At 40.6% G+C, this 16449-nt stretch overlaps 1 protein-coding gene across 1 annotated transcript in view; it reads left to right on the top strand.

Annotated features, from left to right (window-relative positions):
* The window catches only part of DERA (deoxyribose-phosphate aldolase), a 62832-nt gene that overhangs the window by 20015 nt on the left and 26368 nt on the right, over nt 1-16449 (top strand). The window contains exon 6 of the mRNA XM_074168770.1: nt 7332-7460. Within this exon, the coding sequence (XP_074024871.1) occupies nt 7332-7460 (129 nt within the window). The remainder of the gene's footprint in view (nt 1-7331; nt 7461-16449) is intronic.

The raw sequence follows: 16449 nt of genomic DNA, 5'->3' as shown, positions 1-16449 counted from the left end.
TTTCAAGACCCGCCTGGATGCAGTCCTGAGTAACATGCTCTGACATGCTCTGGGCAATCCTGCTTCGGCAGGGGAGTTGGACTAGATGATCTTTATGGTCCCTTCCAACTCTAAAAAATTCAGTGAAATTCAGTGAAATCTGTCACCAAGACTAAAAAAGCACCACTAAACTGGACTTGAGCAGCAACTTGAAATTGTGTCTGAAAAAGTCTGTGTTATACCAATTTCTGACTTAACTGTGGTTACCATGCTTCAGACTTCATGGTGCAAACCGCTGATAAGTGTAAGTTGCATAGAGCAGAGCTCAGAAAGTTAGTGCATGTAGGCAGTTGCAAACACAGGCTCGAGGTTATATTGCCTGGGATTACACGAAGGAGAACGCGGAGGAGAAATGTAGGGCTAGATTCAGAGAGAATCAACCCACTGATTGATTTCAATCAATCAGTGATTGAAATGAAGTGGGTACACATCGTTATGTTGTTCTGTATAGGAAACAAATTGTTTCCTACGATCATAAATTACAGAGAGGAGTACGCTGAGATAGCAGTGATGGATCTAGTATAAAGCTGTCAGTTTACTAAATAAATAAGTTACAGATAACTTTTGATTTGGTATGCATGTTCTTTTATCCACAGCTGAACGTGTGACAAGCTTGAAAGCCATCCTTTGTTTGGCAATGGTTAGTTTACATTTCTTTTACTGAGGGCAGAATTGAAATGATTTCCAAATGTTTTCTGAAAGTTTGTTTATGAATGTGAATGTGTATGGCACATACTTGCATTGTCTTGAAACAAATCTACCTCAGGAACAGAATTTACTTGCCATCCAGATAATGTTGCTATAGGGTGAAAAATTCTAATATTTAACTTGCCCATCCAAAAAAAAAAATTCTTCAGTAAGTGGTCTGAATATTTTGGTGAAAATCTAGTGTTCTGACTTCTTGTTTTGCTTTCAATAGATGTATGTTACCTGTGTGGACATGCAGGTTTCCACCTCTATCTAAATGATTAGATACGATACACGACAACGTATAAAGTGCATTTAAGGAAGCTAGAAGAAGGGATGAAGAAGTCTTTTTTAGGCTGGATCCCTACATAAAGTTGAAAAAGTCTGGTGTGGTAATTATGCCTGTATTCAAGGTACTTCATCAACTAGAGCTATCTAGGAGTTGTTGACAAAAGTATGTTTATGGTAGAGTGTTTTATCATACTGTTCATACATTTTTAGCTTTTCTTCTAGCCTGTGCCATAATTCGGGCCACCATGATAGAATAGTGTTGCTTTCTGATTTGTTTCAAAAGCTTATTTGGTTATTAAGTTTTTTAGTGTATGTCCAATTATGTCAAGTTATTTTAAAACAGTTCTTAAATATTGGTTGGAACTCGTTATGACGCTCAGAATATATTTTCTAGATTGTTCTGAAGTAATTGTTAAGAGCTTTTTAATAGTGCTGAATTTGAAAGGAGCTTTATCGGACAGCTAATTTAGGTTGGAAAAGAACATTAAATGAGATTTAAGTTTATGAACTTACATACCTTTTACAACCTATTAGCTTTTAGAGCAATACTGCTTTACGGTAGTTTATTCAACCATTGTATCACTTGACAAGGTATGGAATAAGCTTAAAAATCACAATTTAGATACTGTCTTTAGGCACAGAATTTGGAGCCTGTATGTAAAGAGTGATGAAGTTGACCGACAAATTGTTAAAAGAAACTGGAAAGTTTTATTTATTTATTTATTTATTTGCTGGTATTGGTGAATCTGTTGGAGTTGCTGTACCTGCTGAAGCTGCCTGGGTGCAGTAATGTTACTTCTAGTTCCACAGCTTTCAGCAAACCGCCTGGACATACCACACTGACAGTGGCTTCAGAGGTCGTGTTAAGCCATTGTTCGCTCTATGTCAGCTGAATTTTTCTACAAGAAAAGGGAAAAACCCAAGTATGCTCTAAGGAGTTCGAACATGGCTGCATCCATGAAATACATTAGGTATAACCTCCTTATGAAAGCTGCCTTTCAATTCTTGTTAATAATTATTCAACTGTGAGTTTAGAGGCTTTGTTCAGGGATTGGGCCACCCTTTTATGCTACATACTTTGTAAAAAGCACAGAAAAAATACACTCCCCGCTCCAGAGACTTGGAAAAGACTCTGGAATATTGTTGTTCAGGGATATTATAGTTGGATTTACCATTTTTTAGATGTACAAGCTGACTTGGGACCTCAAAGTCTAGTTGCATAATTTCTTTCTTACATTGCCAGCAGCAGCTCAGGCTCCTGAAGCCAAGCTCTGTTTTCAGTTTCATGTGAATCACTGGAGCCTGGAGTTGCACATATGTGGCTGAGAGCAGAACTGAAAGAGTCGTGTTGTGCTGATAGCCTTGTGCTTGTCATTTTGTTAACAAACCTGCCATTAACGTGCAAGACAGAAGGGATTCCAGCTCATTTTCCAGTTTCCCATCATGATTACCTTGATCTTTTGGTCTAACATAAATTGAAACATCTTCCCTCTTCATCTCAGTTTCTACCCTTAACATCAGTCAATGTGACTGACTGGATAAAAACAGCAAATAAGCTGAATTTGGAAAAAAAAAAAAAAAGAAAAAGTGTTTTTATCACCACATTTTTAGAGAAGACCTGTTTCATAGAAAAATTAAGCTGTGTTTTTCCCCCCCTTAATATTTGCATTTCCTGTGTAGGAGATATGAATTATCCCCTTTATTACGTGATTTTTAGGACAAACTTATTAGACCATATTAAAATGTCATCTAGACAACCTAGGGCAGATTATAGGCAGCAGTAATTGTCAGAGATGTTTTCTTTGTTTAGGGGAAGGAACATTTTCTTTGGTGTATTTAATAGCAGCTAAAAATCAATGAAATGTTTGTAGTGAAGAGTTAGAATTTCAGGAAAACTACAAAAAAGCCACCTTCCAACACTTATCTTTTATAACAGGGGAAGTTAAAACCGGAGCTATGAAAGTATTTTTTTATTTCCTATAAAATCTGAATTTTTCTGACTTCTATAAATGCATCCAATAAAAGCATAGATCTGAAGTTCATGAAAGCAGTAAGGTATCTTAAGTAAGTGGGTGCAAAGTAGAAGAGTTCTTATGTCACATCCATTTTAACAGCTAAATCAGTGAAGCTACTACAGACTACATCAGTGAGCACCTGGCTCCAAATATATTCTATATAAGTTGGCTTGCTTTGGGTTTTGGTTTTTTTGCTTGTTTGTTTTTCTTTCAGATGCATGGTGTTGGTGTGTTGGTGCTGTGTTCAAGATGCTGCACAGTATTAGCCATTTCCTTTGAGAGCTCTTAGGATCATAGAATCATCTAGGTTGGAAAAGACCCTTGGGATCATTGAGTCCAACCATCTACCCTACTCTACAAAGTTTTTCCCTACACCATATCCCCCAACACCACATCTAAGCGACTCTTAAACTCATCCAAGGATGGTGACTCAACCACCTCCCTGGGCAGCCCGTTCCAGCGTCTGATCACTCTTACTGTGAAGAATTTCTTCCTAATGTCCAGTCTAAACCTACCCTGTTGCAGCTTGAAGCCATTCCCTCTTGTTCTATCGCTATTTGCTTGTGAGAAGAGTCCAGCACCAACCTCTCTACAATGTCCTTTCAAGTAGTTACAGAGTGATGAGGTTACCCCTCAGTCTCCTCTTCCTCAAACTGAACAGTCCCAGCTCCCTCAATCGTTCTTCGTACGATTTATTCTCCAGGCCCTTCACCAGCTTCGTTGCCCTCCTCTGTACCCGCTCCAGCACCTCAATATCTCTCTTGTATTGAGGTGCCCAAAACTGGACACAATACTCCAGGTGTGGCCTCACCAGTGCTGAGTACAGGGGCACAATCACCTCCCTACTTCTGCTGGTCACACTATTTCTAATACAAGGCAGGATGCCATTGGCTTTCTTGGCCACCTGGGCACACTGCTGGCTCATATTCAGTCTTTTCCCTGTTTTTAGCAATCAGAAGGAGACTCTCTTGCAACCTCTTCATGGTGGTCTTAGCTCACAGTTGAAAATATGCCTGTGGGGTTTTCTGTGCTGGAGGTTTTTCCCAAAAGCTTTCTGCTGCTTCTGCTAACCAGAGAAGCTGTATCTGCTGCATCAGTTACTGGTGTTCTGTACAGGTCGCAGATATTCCCAGAACCACAGTGTCCAGCTCTGCTCCTGCTACTGATCAGCTTGATGGAACTGAATAATTAAGTGATGGACTTTTTGGCAGCACAGACTGTCCCAGAAGCAGCCCAGGACCCCTTGAAACACTTGAGTGCATTTTCAGGTGTGATCAACTCCACTGTACTTCAGACATTTGCCAGGAAGTTTCAGGATAATCAAGTTATTTGTGCCTTGATTTAAATCTGACTGAGTACTGAAACCTCTTTTTTATTTTTGAAAGCAGTAGGAGTTTTTGCATTTGTTCTGTATCAGAGTAGTCCCTGCTTGCACTGGGACTGGGGTACTCTGGTTAATTTTCTCTGTCCCAGAGGTAGTTGCATTTCTATTTGTGCTTTTACTGTAGGGTTGAGAGTGTTCTATGAATGCTAGCTATTGTCTGCAATAATTGGCCTGTGAATAAAGAGCAGTATTTATTACCTACACACCTGCCCCATTAAAGTATGCCCACTTTTCCACCACCTCAGCTAACCTGATAGACACGGATGATTGAAGCTCCTCGGTTGTTCCTGTCTGTGGGTTGATGCGTGCTGTCAGATAGTGAGACTGTTCAAATGATCTTGGCACTAATTGCAGGTAAAAGTACTTTCCAACAAGAGGGAGGGTGCTGTAGCCGCAGTACTAACTCCAGTGAACAACAGCTACGAGGATATAATTTCTTTTCATGGAATCCAACCTAAATGTACATTTTGTTGATTTTATTTTGACATTTTTGGTGGCGTATCTTAAAGGAAGGGAAAACTTGAGTCTTTTCTTCTTGTTACCGAAACTAGAAGAACATGAAAGCCACTTTCTCTGGCTTTCCAAAAGCTTCAGAAAAGAGTCACTCCACAAAAAGAGACTGCATTTGGATCTAACATGAGCAGTCTTATCAAATGCACAAGAAAATAGGACAGGTCCTTTGTATTTCCTTTTTGAGTCTCGATTTGATGTAGGTTTCTGGAGTATCATCAATTGATCAATAAAACATGCTAGACTGCATGCTACTACTGATTAATTCACACCTTTGGTACACAGTAAGAAACAAGGTGAAGCCTGGTGTCTATAAAGGGACTTGCTAAGTGCATTTCCAGGTGTCTACTAATCTGTGCAGTATGTCTCAGAGGACCACCCCAGCGATCCTAGCCCCGGCCCCCTGGTGTGCCGATGGCATCAATAGGATGTGGCAGCATCGCGGCTGGAGGGGAGGTCTAGCTGTACGGCAGCTGGCAAACCCTACTGTATGTTTCCAGGTCTCGCTTCAGGACTGAGGGGAAAAGAAAGCTAGTATTGCTGAAAAAAATTTAGTCTCCGTAGCCATATCCTGGAATTTTTTAGCAAGAAAGATTTGTTAAAAGCTGTGTTTTAGACTTCCATAAACAAACTTTTCAATTATGTGTTTGAAGATTGAACACAATTTGTGAAAAGGACTCTCTTGCAAAGGATCTTTTTTGCTTATTTTGTGTCTCTTTTTAAATTTTTTAAAAAAATTCAAATCCCAGAAATGGTGAGCATGCACTGTAAGAGCTGCTTTTCTCCCCACCATTAACACTGGATGAGTCTTAACCATTAACACTGGATGAGTCTTAATCATCCCCAAGTGGCCAGCTTCTAACAGATACATTCTAGCTCTTTTATTCTCCCTATATTTAAAATTTTTTAGGAGCACTGCTGAATTTTACCAGAAAAAGGGTGTGGGGGTTTCCATATGCTCCCTGTGTTGCGTTACCTGACCAGGTCTGCAAGTTCTAGCCTTTTTGAAAAAGTGCAGTTGGTTATGTCCAAGTTTATTCCAGTCCTTACTGAGTCTGTGAAAATAGAAAGCCATTAGAAAATTAAGCATGCCTCTGGCCATGACACTGCAGGAGTTTATGAAGGGGTGGTCTGCTCTGGGCAACATCTGTGAGCATCCACTACTGCTTTGTCCTTCCCATCCGTGCTTCTCCCTGGCTGCATCCGATGGCCAGCAGGCTGAGTGGCAGTGCATCAAGAAGCAGTAGGCAGGTGGGATGTATGCTAGTTTATCTCAGGGACATGCTGACTACTTGGAGGTGAGAGCCAAGGAGAGCTGAAAGTCCTTCCTGAACTCTAGCTGGCTTCCTCTGTGAGTGTGGACATCGGAAGTGGGGGGCCAGCTCTGCCCTTGGATGGCCACCTTCAAAAGACCAATCTAGATTATAAAGCAGCAGGGAAGAAAAGCAGTGTGAAAGGCAGGCAGAGCTGGGACCTGAGTTCAGGTTTGGGAGCTGCTCCACGGCAAGCTGGGCAGATGTTATCTCACTGGCCCTCCTCCCATGGTGCTTCCTCCACCCCTCTTGGGGCCGTTTGAGGTCCCAGCAGGCGATGGTCCAGTCCTGGGTAACCTCATGGGCAATGCAACCACTTGAGCCGGTTTGTAAATCCGTGTGGATTTGCTGGTCCCCGAGGTTCGATCCCAGGCCTCGGTTTCTCCTCACCAGGGATCTTAGCAGACCACATTGATTTGGCTCCATGTTTTCAGGAATTTCTTATTTTCAAGAAGCTTAAATTGGGATTCAGATGCCTAAACACAGGCATCGAGCTCCACATCAGACTTCCCGAGACAGTCCCGTGGTACTAGGGTGTACGGCAGGAGACCAAAGGGAGATGTGGACCCTCCAGGAGTGGCAGCTGGAAGCCAAGGGGGATATGTCAGGACATCTCAGGTGGCACTAAGGTCTGTAATTCGACAACTTGCTCACACCTTTGGTGTCTTTTCAGCTGAACCCTTTGGCAAATGGGGCCGAAGGGGACAGGGAGAGTGGTGATGTGATGTGGACAGGAACACATAACTGTCCCTGAGTACTGATTCAATTTACTACCGTATTATTGCTGAAAAAGCTGTTTTAAAATCAATCTTGACTATCGTGGCATGTTTTACTCCTGATGTATTCATGAGTGTTTGGCATACTGTGCACATTTTGAGAGAAGCGACATTAATAGCTATTAAGTTAAGTCTGAAACCGTGTGGCATTGTTAATTACCTCCAGTCATGTAATTTATTGAACTTACAAAACTTAAGTTCTTGAGTGCTATGACTAATTATAAGATTGGAAATTAATCCAGAAGTGGAAATTACAGCCATACTTGAAAATGTCTCTCAGGCAACTTTGATCATTTTCACATGCTTTTATCCCCAGGTCTCTACGAGGAGATCCGTCAGTGCCGTGAGGCCTGTGGAGAAGCTCATATGAAAACAATCTTGGCAACAGGTGAACTGGGGTCCCTTGCTAATGTCTACAAAGCCAGTATGATAGCTATGATGGCAGGTAAATATATGTGATTTTCTTTTTAAGCTAAGAATGGTTTTGCTATGTTATTTATGAAGCTTAAAAAATTCAAGTTGTGAAAGTTTAGTTTTGCCAATAGTAGGCTAAAACTATTACACAGCAATTACTGAAGTTGCAGGTGTAGTAATGAAGTATCACTTGTCTGTTATAACCTACAAAAGCTGCATGCAATGTTAAATAACACTTAAAACTGCTAAATGACAAAATTTGCAGGGATAACTGCTTGTTGTCAAACATCTGATCCTTGATATATTTAATAAGGACACATACATTTGGGGCAGAGACGCATATTATCCAGGCAATCGTGGGGAGGTACTGGTGTGGTGTAGGTAGATGGCTCGTAAGCTTATTTTAAGTGCAGGGGAAACTTCCCTGCGAAGATTTGTCCTGACGGCTCTTGTTTCTGCTTTGCGATCGCTTCTTCTAACCACCTTGTCCTGGGTTGAGAGACACAGGACTAACTTTTCTTCTAATGCTGGGGAAAATTGCACTTTTAGAAGACTCTAGTGTCTGAATTTGTGAAAATATTTACTTTATAGCCAGCCAGGCTCTGTGGGATTCAAGGTTTTAGTGTTTTTGAGCCTTGCCAGGGGCAGGGACAAGGAGGAGCAAGGCCTGGGCATTTGACCCAGGCTGGCCAACAGGAGTATTTCATACTATGAACGTCACATTCAATATAAATTAGAAAAGTTTGCTGCATAGCTGGCTCTGTCCCTGATGGCGGTGGGTCCAGAGAACTCCTTGCCCCGGTGCCGGAACCCTGAGGCCTTTCCTTCCTCCTGAAGCCATTGGGCTCCCGGTGTCCGCCATTTGCTGTCCCTGCTGGGAGTGCACAGCTTCTGCTGAGAGAATGGGCTGAGTATCATTCCTGTCTATCTTATATCAGTATCGGGATTAATACTGGTTCTTTAGTATTATTGTTAATTATTTAGTCTTAGTCTACTAAATCTATTTATATTTCAACCCTTGTGTTTCTTTGTGTTCCCTGATTCCCCTTTCTGGGTGGGGAGGGGTAATCGGGTGATAGAATAGTTGTCTAATGACAATAGATTGTTATGGGTTCTCTCAAACCATAACACACCTCTATGAGAGTGCGATTCGGGAAATCAACTGTGCTGGAAGAGCAGTGAAGGGAAGAACAGTGTGCCCTCCGGCAGGCACTGGGTTGGGCTTGGTTGTAACTGGTTGAAGTTGGCACACTCAAGAGCAGTGCTGCTCACTACCAGCAATTAGTTGGCACTTCAGGGTTGTCCGGTCTTCCCTGCCTTTGAAAACTCGATTACATCTGACCTGACGTTTAGGAGTCTGTCTGTCTTTTATTCTGAACCTTTCGGCCAAGACACGCATTCCCATGAGCAGAATAGAGTTTTTGGGGGCTACGTATAGTTTGTAGGTATTACTTTTTTGCACAGCTATAGCCATTGCAGACTGAACGTAGCGAAGTGCCCATTTGAGCCCAGATTTACAGCAGTATATTCTCTCTGCAGCTTTGGGTCTGCGCTGGTACAATTTTCCCTAGTTTAACTGGGATTTTAGGGCTGTGTTTTAATGCCATCTTTGAGATGCAAAACCAGGAAATGGCTGATAATGCTATGTTCTTTGAACTCTGTTCTAGACATCTGCTTCTTCCATTGTGCTTGAAAGAGGGGTCTTCAAGTATATTAATAGAGAGAAGCATAAAGATACACTAAGAACCACTTGGGTTAGTCTGTCTTCTAAACTTTCCCTCAGTTTTGTGTTGATTTTTCTTTCTACCGTAATCTCTTCAGACCTGGAATTTCTTCTTGTTTCAGAGCAAGAAAAAAATCATCCAAGTGTTTTTTCAGTGTTTAAATAAATATTCAACTTGCTGCTGACCTCATTGTCTCCTTGAACGACACTGTCCTTATCTACTTCAAATAGAATGGGGAGCATTTCAGGCTTTTTACATGCTCAGCTACAATGTCAATTAGTATCATTAGATAGAGAGGATCAGTATTATGCCAGTAAATATTGCTTTTAATTAGAAGAGGTGTAAGAAATACACACTTCCTGTCATTTAAACTGATGTACTAATCATTATGATCACTTTTTGTAACATGAAGTAGTGAAAAATTCAGATTGTAAAGCATTAAACATTTTCAGATTTTTTTTGCTGGTGTAGTTTTTTTGAAATACAGCAGATGGCTCTATTGTTAATGATTTTCCTTGCATAGTTACTCATTTTACAAGATACATATCCATCTCAATATATGCAGTAATTTCTTTATTTTAGTCTCTTGCTCTTTCTTTGTGGGTAGGTGTAAAAATAAGAATTTTTTGGTGCCCTATGTACATGTATTGAGGGACAGATTTTCAGACTCTAAATTGTCAGAACTGCTAAAAACCTCAAATTCCTGTTGAATTTTGTTTGAATTGTATATTTGTAGCATTTTGGGGAGAAAGCAATTTGGCAGAGCAGTTTTAAATTCTAGCTTTAGTATATTTTTTTCAACTGGTGCCATGATTTAAAAGAAAGAAATAAAAATGCAGACAATCTTGTGGATGTGGTAGGTTTTGGCGAAATTTATCTGAAGATAAAAAAGCAAAAACTTTGATAGATTTGACCCTAGTAATTAGATTTATATGGGGAAATGAGGTACACAGGATAGTGGATTCAACTGCAAAATTGCCTTTAGAAGCTTTTGCTGCCTCTGGCCAATTGCTCCTGTCCTTTACACCAAAATTTGCTGCTCCTTCAGCTGTGCTGTTAGAAGTGCTCCTTGTGCTGCATTGTAAGCTGAGTTTTCAAAGTAATACAGTTGAAAATTACTCCAGAAAAGGGTTTCCTAGTTTTCTGTGTGTTTTTTGTGATTGGTTGGCAATGGTAGGTTTTTTTTGGGTTTTTTTTTAAGTGGTCACAGCCTCAATAATCTGTTTTACAGCCTTGCCTTGCACACGATTCTGTCAGTGCAACTGAGGACAAGGTGTGCAGTCCTTAAACTTTTTTTCACTTCACTATGCATAATGTAAACCTATCATCTAGGGAGCACAAATTCCTAGACTTACAGAAGTTTACGTTGCCCTTGCTGAGCATGCACGCATTCACCTAGGTCCTGAAGCACAAAGCCACTAGATGTGTTGCGATGTGTATATAAAATGTAGGTATTTCCCATGTGTTTAATTTGTGAGACTCGGAAGGCTGAGAGAGTAACACAGCGCTGATTTATCAGTAGCTCCGTGGTTAAAAAGCTTGCCTGGGATGTCTGGGACTTGGTCTCTTCTCCCACAAAGGTCAATTTTACAGTGTATTTGCTGTTAAGGATCTCAGTCCCTCCTAATAAAGTTGCTCTGCTTTGCACAAAGCAATTAACTGAACGGGGAGTACAACCCAGATGTCTCCTCTCCCAAATAACTTTCCAAAATTTGTATACAGTCTTCCTTGTGGTGGCTTGAGGAATTATTGGTGTAATCTGGGAACCACAGCATGTTACATTTAGTTTGATTCAGCTAGCAGGTGGGGGCTCTGCCACTGGATGTGAGGCCAGCTGCACAGATTGCGGACTTGAGAAGGGGTGGTAAAAGGCTGAAAAATGGGCACCTCCTCATTGACTGGGATTTTAAAAGAATGCCAAGGGCTGTGCTCAGGCTGGGGTGGTGTGCTCATGCGCTTTTATACCAAAGCAGATTGCACAGGCTGCTTCTGTATGCAAACATCTGTACTCTAAATCACAGCCCTTGCGGGACTCAGTGGAAGCCATTCACTGCACTCCGGTGAGTGAGGCTGAGCCCAGCCAAATGTGCAGATCCCATCAATGCACTAGAGGTGGAGGCCAGTTGTAGAAACAGTGCTTGTGTACAAGATGTTAATTCTTGCACCTGCAAGAACTTGGGAAAAAGTCTTGCTTCACAGTGAAGTGTGAGAATAATTTGCGTCTGTTCAAAGCAGTGGCTCTTGGCTCCTCCTGTGTCTGAAATCATATCTCCAAAGTATGATGACTACTTTTTCTTCCTTCTCTAGCACAGTACATAAGGAGAAAGGCATCAGAATGGGAGCAGGCACCCAGTTCTCTTAAATTCTTTTAACCATACCTTTACAGACTTGACTGACATGCGATAAATTCTTCTGGAATATTTAAGAACCTATTTCTGAGTGAAAGAGGCTGACAGGCCTCTTGGGACAGTGACTCACCTGGCAAGAATAAACCTCACAGTGCTAAGGAGGACATAATGGCAGGTAGGATTGCACATCAGTGGCTCTGTGGCACTACCAAAGGAGCACGTTGTTTTCAGAGAGCTGTCCAAAAGAAAATCTCAGCATTGAATGAGGGAATTTTTGGTCATTGATTTATAACATCCACTGCCGTTTCTTGCGCTTCTTGAAGTCTTGATCATGATTTGAGAACATGAGCTTCTCAAGGGAAACTGACTGCATCTTTGACTCTACCAGACAACTTCCAGACAGTGACTAGAGCAAACTAATTAGTGGTTTTCACTGTCTGGTGTATACTTGTGTGAGTCACGTCCATTTCTACAGGAGACACTCAAATCTCTGTCTTCATAGCCACTTGGAAGAAACAGTCCTAAGGAACACAAATGGGAGTGCCTGACTCCCCCATAACAGTGGGAACTATTCTGTTTCTTCATCACAATGTCTTTAAAAAAAACCAGATCTTGTACGCAACTCTCTTATAAGAGGTAGGCTAGTTTAAAACTTTTATTTTTTGACACAAACATCAGAAACTGCCAAGGAAGCCATAAAAGGAAGGGAAAGATGATGAACTTGCAGTGGGAAAGGAACTCTTCAGTAAATGTGTGAATGAATTAATTGCATATTTCAGTCATATAAGGTTTTTATTTTGGAAAAATCACATTTTAACCATATTACCCAATTACAAAATCTTTATTGTTCTGTGTAACAGTTCATATTAATTAAGATACGCAGACTGGGAGAGAGGTGGAGGAAGTGATTAAGTAAATGTACTTTACTTTAAAAGTGAAAACTTAATCTGTGTCATTTTGACTGTGAAAACTGGTCTTGATAGCACAGCTCCTTTTATGTCACTCTTTGGGAAGATGAGGGAGACACAGCAGTGACATGTGAAAAATACTTGTTTTCATTATATATACCTAAACAAGTACCTGTGGAAAGATCAGGAAGGAGCGATGTATGTTCTTCTGCATACTAAACATATGGGTTTAAAACAATTTTTTCATAGGTCATTAAGCAGTTAGTCAAAGAAATTGTAAGTTGAGATACTAATGTAAAAATTGAATTTAGAAAAGGAATGAATTAGTGCTAAAATAAACTAACTTGTAAAGTCTCTAGCACAAAAAACCCTGCAAAAAGTAGCAGAAGATGGCTGAGGCAACAAGGTCTTTGATGCTAATAATCTAGAAGAAGAACATTAAAGCACATTAAATGTGTGAGCAGAAGTTTTTTTAGATGCTTTGATAACGTTCCTTCCAAAGTGAACAGAAATAATATAGCCTAAACGGTGAAGAAAAGCTGTGTCTTGCAGTTCTCAGGAGAGTCCATTATCAGTGCTTCCAGGCTTCAGACTGCTTTACAGAAGTGGTTCCAGTTAATACACACTTATCATTTTAACAGAAAATCCTACCAAAACTTAAAGGTACAAATAGGCTGGCCTTGTGCTGGATCCAGAGAGAGATTGGCTGAGGGCTGTAGTATCCAGTCTTTGTCTCTAAAAGCAGAGGGCAGTGCCACAAGGTTCCTGCAAAGAAAATTCAGGACACAGGAGTACTGCATGAAGAGGTTTCCTCAAAAATCTTACCGGAACATGTCACTGCACAAAAGCCTAGTCCTGAGTTAAGAAAAGATAGCATTTTAATAATTATAAGATGAGAGAATCCAAGAAGTGGGGTTTGGAACATCGCAGGATAATGCCTGGCTACCCAAAGCTTTTACCCCAGGTCTAAATAAGGTTTTTGCACTGTCATTAATATTGATGCAGATCCATTTTTAGTTTGGATAATGGGAAGACAAACTCTAAGGTACCAATAGCTGTTGTTGTTTTGAGCACTGTTTTGCAAAGGTTTGAGCAGGGTTAGGTGGTATGGCTATAAACATGCTAGCAGCTCTCTAGGTGCAAGGAATGACTTTCCTACTGCTGGATGTGGACCACTGTGATCCAAAACTTCTACCAGGCAAATGTTTCATGAAAAATGAAAGAGAAGAAAGAAAACCAAACTAGCAAAATTTGACTGAAAAGCTAGGCATGCTTTGCACAAGTGCGACTAACGGAGGAAACAAGACTACTGAATAAGTAATAATACTTGGCACTTAGATGGCACTTTATGTCTTCAAAGCACATACTGACATTAGCAGAATAAATCTTACAATCGCCCTGTGAAGGTATAGATAATAACAGACAAGTCAAAAGTCAAGCTGAGATCAGTTGTGAGTTCCTGGCTTTAAATCCCATGCTCAAACTGAAAGTTGTGGGTCCCCTCAATAGCATGTGAGTTGTATTATGTTTATAGAAAGGTTTGATTTAATTATATGTCTACAACTTCAGCTGTAATTTGATACTAAGTCAGTCAGTTATTAGAGCCCAGAGCATTTCCAGATGAAAGGCAAACCAAGGGAGGAAGCTTGGTAACACATATAAAACAAGATTTAAATGTGTGTCTCGTTTAACACAGCTGAAATAAACCCAATTGTATTGAGTTTACAGTTTATCTGTAAAGGGTACACTTCACCCTGTTAAAGGTCCATTAGAAATAAGGAGCAATGTGTGGCTGTCATCTTCTAAAAGCAGACTGGGTCAAAATTGGTAGCTCCTTAATATGGATAGGAACTGTCTCTGAGTGCTTTCCAGGGTGACAGATGGTGTTAAAACTCTGGTCTGGAAGTCCATATTATGGCTGGGGACAAGCTAGTAAGTCCTTACTCTTCTGAATGTGTAGGAAGAGGACTTACCGCCTGAACTGGTGACTAGGGCTTTCTCGGTCAGTCTGGTGGCCGTTTCTTCTCTCCCTCCAACCAAGCAGGAGTCAAAGTGAGTCCAAGGTGTGATGGGGATTGCCTGCTGTTGCAGCTTGGCTGGGCTGCGCTCACTGGCGGAGGAAGGTAGATGCTGAAACACAGCCTATTCTTGCATCTCACTTCTTGCCTTCAGAAAACAAGGCACAGTGCAGAGAGAGAGTTCTCCCACCTGTGTTGTCAAATGGTAGAGAATAATCCCAATTTTCTTCGGGTGTGATCTTCTGGCAGTACAGATTAGAGCTAGCGTAGGCATGAGCACATTTCTGAATTTCTGTCAGTTTACTGAGAGCACATAAAATGATGTTTATGTCAGCTGTCTTCTGTCTGCGTGCATGCAGACAATACCTCATTTGTCCAAAGATCTGCCCATTCCTTCAGAATTTTTAGATAAATTTGAAGAATTTGTACTACTTCAGCACTTTGTATCATGCAGATGCAGTGTTTTATGTCATTTTAGGAACACAGCCTTGGTTACTGTCTTGAATATGTAGAAGTGGTTGCATTTGGCTGCTGTAAGAGGCTCATCAGGACAGTAATTAACACTATAGAATTATATTAATAGTTGATAACTTTCCTGTCTGTTTGCTGCAGCAGATGTCCTGCATTCTGCGTAGTGTGAGGTTGTTTCTGCATGTTCAGAGCTCTGGTTAGCATCACTGAAAGTTTAGTGCAAGGAATGAGCACAGAACAGGTGTAGAAAACCAAGATACAGAGCAGGTCAGAGTGACACAGTCTGTCTTAAAATTTTCAGTGATATTATGGACTAGAAAAGTTTTTTTCATTAGGAGTTAGATCAAAAGATGGATGGTCTTTAAATACAATTGGTCTAAAAGAGGTCTCTAGAGGAGCAAGTTTCTTATGGTACAGAGTTGGGGGGGAAATAAAAAAGCCAATGGTATAAAAATGCAGATAGCTGCTTGTTCAGTAAGGCAGTACAAAGCTGCTCCCTTAAATGATGTAATTGCCTACAAGGTTAACAGTGATACTGCAGCTAATCACTAGAAATAATGTAGGCGTGATAGATAAGCTTGGAGTTGAAAAGTTCTAACAATGCAATCACAATATCCTCAGGTTTGAATTACTGAGAAGAGTCCATACAAAGAGCAGTAACACAAAAAAATGTTGTGCATGAGTAAAGGAGACCTTGAAGGAATGCAAAATGAGACTTAAAAATCTGTCTGGAACTCAATGTATTATAAGTACAGGGAATCAGAAGTGAAGGAATGGAAAGTGGTTGAGAAACACTAGGGCAGGCTCTAATTAAAAGTCTTTTCATTAGATCCTAAAGAGCAACAGAACTCTGTACGGGTAAGTAGAGGACAGGAGTAATATTGGGGGGGGAAAAAGATACCAAGAGTCTGTGAAGGGAGAACAGAGAGTGTATATAGTAAAACCTCATTTGTTTGCAGTTTGTTAAGCTAGAAACCCAGACGTGCATGCAATGCCATGTTTTGTTATGCATTTATTTATGTGCTTACTGAACTGTGCACTAGCCTATACAGCCATATCTGAGAGGAGATAGTTGTCTGGGGCCATTCATATTTGTCATACCAGGATGCCTGGCAACTCAGTTTGCTAGTTTTGGGAAAAGGTCTCTTCTATTAATGTTATGCTACTGTAATCAGAAAATAGCAATATACACCCTTTACTGAAGTCAAAGAAGAAATACCAGTGTAAAACAGATGACATTTGTCAGCTCTGTACCTGATTGTTTGATTTTGTGTTATACACAACATTGCTTCACTTTCTCCCTCCACCATCCCCATTTACTGATGGTGCAATTTCCAAGCACTTCTCACCAGAAGAATACCAAGTTAAGTCAGGAAGCCAGAAGATGGGTAGGATTGTTTGAGGTAGCAGAATGACTCCTAACTTATCATCACCTTTGACAACTCTGTTAGCTTCTCTGTTTTTCCATATGTAGAATTAACATTGCACATTTTATAGGACCTCTGTGAGGTCTAGTAAATTAAGATATAAACAGAAATATGTTCCTCTCAT

Source organism: Numenius arquata, chromosome 2 (genome assembly GCF_964106895.1).
Source record: "Numenius arquata chromosome 2, bNumArq3.hap1.1, whole genome shotgun sequence".
NCBI classification, from domain to species: Eukaryota; Metazoa; Chordata; class Aves; order Charadriiformes; family Scolopacidae; genus Numenius; species Numenius arquata.
Note: the sequence above shows the minus strand (reverse complement) of the source record. Positions and strands in the feature narration are given on the sequence as shown.